This window comes from Alexandromys fortis, unplaced genomic scaffold, assembly GCF_014885135.2.
Source record: "Alexandromys fortis isolate MF-2015 unplaced genomic scaffold, M_Fortis_MF-2015_v1.1 scaffold_41, whole genome shotgun sequence".
NCBI classification, from domain to species: domain Eukaryota; kingdom Metazoa; phylum Chordata; class Mammalia; order Rodentia; family Cricetidae; genus Alexandromys; species Alexandromys fortis.
In genome coordinates, this window is record NW_026067923.1 from 11,017,294 (window position 1) to 11,022,110 (window position 4,817).

The 4,817-nt window shown below is 43.6% G+C and overlaps 1 protein-coding gene and 1 long non-coding RNA gene across 2 annotated transcripts in view; one reads left to right on the plus strand and one right to left on the minus strand.

Moving 5' to 3' along the window:
- The window catches only part of Cops5 (COP9 signalosome subunit 5), a 20,400-nt gene extending 16,722 nt beyond the window's left edge, over window positions 1-3,678 (plus strand). Inside the window, 2 exon segments of the mRNA XM_050142044.1 lie at window positions 1,180-1,328; window positions 3,443-3,678. Coding sequence (XP_049998001.1) covers window positions 1,180-1,328; window positions 3,443-3,527 — 234 coding nt within the window. The 3' untranslated portion in view covers window positions 3,528-3,678.
- Window positions 1,296-4,817, minus strand: part of LOC126501395 (uncharacterized) — a 12,943-nt gene continuing 9,421 nt past the window's right edge. The window contains exons 2-3 of the long non-coding RNA XR_007591668.1: window positions 3,974-4,222; window positions 1,296-1,409 (exon numbers count right to left, since the gene is read on the minus strand). This is a non-coding gene — a long non-coding RNA (uncharacterized lncRNA). The remainder of the gene's footprint in view (window positions 1,410-3,973; window positions 4,223-4,817) is intronic.

Consider the following 4,817-nt stretch of genomic DNA (forward strand, 5'->3'; position numbering starts at 1 on the left):
AAAAACCAAAAAAAAAAAAAAAAAAAAAAAAGATCATAGACTCAGTCCCCAGCATCAGCCATGACACAGATATATAAATTGATAGGATGTGTATATGTGTTACTATTAAATGTGTGTATGTAATTTTCAATATTTTTCAATTTGTAAAACATGTAGTACAAAAGAAAAATGGTATGTGTAATAGATTTCTCAAATGTAGATATGAACGAGGGCATATAACAGTACTCTAATAAGAACAATCACAAAACTAGCTAATAATTATTAAGTCTTTCTTAGGTGCCCTGGAGAGTCCTAGAGCTTTAAGGTAGCATTTCCATCCACCCTCTTCCATTTTCAAGAGGCTCAGGAGGTGTTCAGGCATCCCTGCCAATCTGCACCAGGATCAGAACTTCGACTCCCAAAGGCATTCCTCAAAGCTTTCATACTGACAAAACTTGATTTAAGCAAAGAAGAAAATTACACATTCAATCTTGAAATTTTTTTTAATCTAAAATCAAATTGATAGATTTTAGGAGCAGTTTTTACAGCTATGACCTAACTTCTTCACTATCTATCCATTCCACCTTTACATATAAATAAAATGTTGTATTAATTTGCATAAAAATCTGTGGATTTTGCCGAGTCTGGTGGCACATGCCTTAAACCCAGCATTTAGGAGGCAGAGGCAGGTGGATCCTTGAGTTTGAGGCCAGCCTGGGTCTACAGAGCTAGTTTCAGGACAGCCAGGGCTGTTACACAGAGAAACCCTGTCTTGGCCGGGGGCATGGGGCGGGGGATTCAGTTTTTAACCATGTATGGTGGTACAGACCTTTAATCCCAACACTGGGAAGCAGAGGCAGGCAGATCTCTTTGAGTTCCAGGCCAGCCAGGGCTACACAGTGAGACTCTCAACAAACGAGAGGGTATGGGTAGGTAGGTGTTGGGCAGCGGGGTGAGGGGCTGGACAGAATGCGTGGTGAACCTGGAGTGCCAGCTGCTCAGCAGAGTAAGGCCAACGGACAGCCAGCAAAACCCTATCTCAAAACAAATACAGAAGCTATAAGTGTAACTCTCTAGTGGAGGGCTTTCCTTATGTGTACATGGTCCCTGGAGGCAATCTTAGCCCTGGGCAGAAACAAAAAGAATGTTTTTCATAGTGACCTTGTTCTGTACAATGACATGATGCCATTTTCTCCACAGAATGCAGACTATACCACTGGCCAGGTGTTTGACTTGTCTGAAAAGTTAGAGCAGTCGGAGGCCCAGCTGGGACGAGGGAGTTTCATGTTGGGTTTAGAAACACACGACCGGAAGTCAGAAGACAAACTTGCCAAAGCAACTAGAGACAGGTGAGTGTCTTTATGCCGGGTCCTGCCCACTCCTCTCAGTATCTGCAGACGGTAAATCCTGGTTCCCTGTGGTTCAGTCAGCTGCAATTTAAGAGATGCCCAAGTGTTATCTGCTTGGACCTTTAAAAGGACATGTGTAAATTTAAATTCACACTTTGAAATTTTACAGGACATTAGGCAAAGTAGAAAGCTCAGCTCAAAGATCTAGGAGCCTCAGAGAAAACACCAAATTCCCCTTTATAGGGCTGGCCACATGGAGTAAAGGAGAGCCGGCCCCTACCACACCTTTGAGGGGGAAGGCTTACGAAAGCATGCTTACCCTTTTCCTCAACTAAAAAGTTCTGGAACATTAAGATTTCTTAAATTTACCAAATAGAGAAGATTCTCTCTTAAGTCTTTATGCTAAAAGTCTCCTTTCTGCATCATTTTAGTATCCCATATTTTACTTCCTAATTCCTTCCTTGGGATGTGGTCTCTGATAACTTGGGAGATGAGAGCGTGGCCCTCTGGCGCACAGACTGCACAGGGCAGAAAAGACTCACTTGCTGCCACAAAACCTTAAGTTCAGTGTGATACAGGCAGAAGGAAGAGAGCATTTGGGCAGCTATAAGCCAACTCACTGGTGTCTGTTTTCACATTGTTCTGTAGGGTTTGGGGGGCTCTTGCATCAGCTCACTAGCCCATTTCCACTCTTGGGGCGATGTTTCCCCTTTTTCATAAGCTGTAGCTATCCCTTGCCAAACTTGAAAGGCGGGGCTTTCCTGCACCTCCTCCTGGTGCCTGCCAGGATTCCCACCTGTGCTGTTTGCCCTTAATTAAATTGTCTTTGGGCATAAAACAAACAAACACAAAAGATTGTTCCGTAGGAAGAAGGGAAGAGGGAAGATGAAGTTATCTTGGCCACTGGAGCCATCTTATGTTGGAAGTGCCTCACTCTGCTCCTCTGGTGGAGAGAAGCCGCTCATGGGTCAGACTCCCTGTTGTGCACAGGGCTCTGGTTCCGCACCACATCCACAAGAAGAGAGTGGCTGCACATTGGGTTGGCCGTTTGTCTGCAGAGCTCACAGCTGTGTCTGCTTTTCTTCTCTCAGTGCTGGTCAGGGCACTGTGGCCTTGCGCCTGCTCCACCTTTAAGTCACATGCACAGCCAATCATTATGAAGCAAAAGTTTTCCTACAGAATTCTTGTCCTTTGTTTGTCCTGAGGTATTGTTTCTTTGTTTTGTTTTTTTTGTTACTTTGGGGGTTTGGTTTGGTTTTTATCCATTCATTCTGGAGTTTGTTTGTTGTTATCTTTTCCTCAAGAAATTCTTCTCTTTTGTAACAACAACAAAGTAGGGAGGCCAAGGGTAGTAATAAAAAGAAAACTTAATGGGAATTACTTTAATAAAAAGTTAACTCTTCTGAATATTGATGGAGTTCTGTCATTGTTTTGGTATTGATTTTTCTGGATTTTTTAGTTTTTTACCATTTTTGAAGTCATAAGTGACCTTCAACTCTCTAAAAGATGTTTATAGTTATCTCAGGAAACAATTCTTTTAAATTATTTTTTAATTATTCTGAGGAATAACAGATTTTCAGTCTTTTACACTGACCTGCTCTGTGTGTGTGTGTGTGTGTGTGTGTGTGTGACTTCCCAGGCGTGCATGAGGAGTTGAGAGGACAGTTGGTGGGGGCTTTTCTCCCCTTCCACCACTCGGGATCTGAGGCTCTAACTCAAGTGGTCAGGTCAAGAACCTTTACCCGGCTGAACCACCTTGCAGTCCCAAGATGCTATATTTTAACATAATACTGTAATCAGTATGTAATTATTGAATATTACTATGTAGATACATATTGAATATATAGTTTTAGTTGTCTTCAACAGCAGAATTTTCCCAAAGCTACTGAGTAGCAAAAATAACTGTTAGGAAATATATCAAAGGAATTATATCAAAGTTTATGTCGTCATTTTATGAAATGTCTATTCAGCAGGCAAAAGTAGAAAAGTTTTTTTAAAGTCTCAGGGAAACAATGTGAATAGAAGTGATGGTTCTTGGGCGTTCAGGGTGAACATGAGGGGAGGGATGGATGGAGCAGCTTTCCCTATGTGATGCTGTGTGCTTCTTCTTTCAGCTGTAAAACTACCATAGAAGCCATCCACGGATTGATGTCTCAGGTCATTAAGGATAAACTCTTTAATCAAATTAACGTCGCTTAGTTACCACTGAGTACGTTGTCCTGAAAGCTGATATGTGGGAGGAAAAAGCTCCAGTAACAGCTGTGAACCAGTTAACCAAACTCAGAAGACCACGGTGCTGTGCGGAGTCCCGATTGTTAGCACTGTAATAAAGCTATCACGTGAAACCGTCCTCTGTGGCTTTGTGAGCAGAGTTGTGTTTGGTGCTCTTGCTTGTGAGAGGAAAAACATACTAGATCTTTTCTGGGTTTGAAGTCCTGCCTGTCAAAGTAGCCAAAGAATCTCATTTCATCACACGTGGTCAGAAAGTTTCCAGTTGGTTTTTGTTTGGTTGGTTGTTTTTGTTTTGTTTTGGGTATCCCCCCTCCCCCAAATAAAACAAGGTCTCACTACTCATTTTATTTTCCTGAAAACCACATAACTAGAGACAGAGACAGCCAAGCACATGGTATCTGGTAAATACTTACCGAATGTCTTTCCTGTACCGAGGACTTCCTAGCAAGTTAGACATGCCACCATCCTTTCAGAGCTGAGTGAAGGCGAAAATTAAGCTTCTCTGGAGAGAGATGGTGTGACAGGGTACCCAGGAGAAATGCTTGTTCCAGAGGGGTAGTAAGGTAGGCTTGCCGAAGGGAAGGTCCACCTGAAAGAAAATAGGTCTAGCCCGAAGAGAGGAACTGGGAAGGTGTCACATTGCAGCCAAGTGGTTCAGCAGCCTGAAAAAGCAGAACGCAAGCTGCACTTGAAAAGTAACAAGGGTGACTCCTCCAGGGCTCGCAGAGCCGATGCTAACAGTGCTGAGCAGTCTGAGCTGTGGAATGTACTGCACTGTCTTTCCTAAGAGCGCTGTAGAAGATGGGTAAAGGCTACGTGAGAAGCCATGGAGAATAAAGTCCCAAGAAGCTGAGATTGCGGGCACAGAAGGAGTTTAAAACCCAGCCTCTTAAAGTGACTTCAGAGGACGTGAGATAGCCCAGTGGGTGAAAGGCCCTGGCCACTGAGGTCTGGCAACCCGAGTCAGGGCACTGGAACCCATACAAAAACAATGAGGAAGAACAACTTCATAAAGTTGTCCTCTGACTGCCTCTCTGCTCTGCCTGTGACCATACACCATTGTAGGGATAAGCCCTCCCCTTGGGGGCGGGCTGCCCTCAGGCGTATGTTTACTGATATATTCTGCTGCGCGCCCCTTCCGCGCTCTCTCCTGTTTCCGCTGGCCACTTCGCTGGAACCTTGGTTTTGTGAGTCTGGTTTTGTTATTAAATTTGTTTAAATATCAATTACTGGTGATTTATTGATCCGACCGCTGCA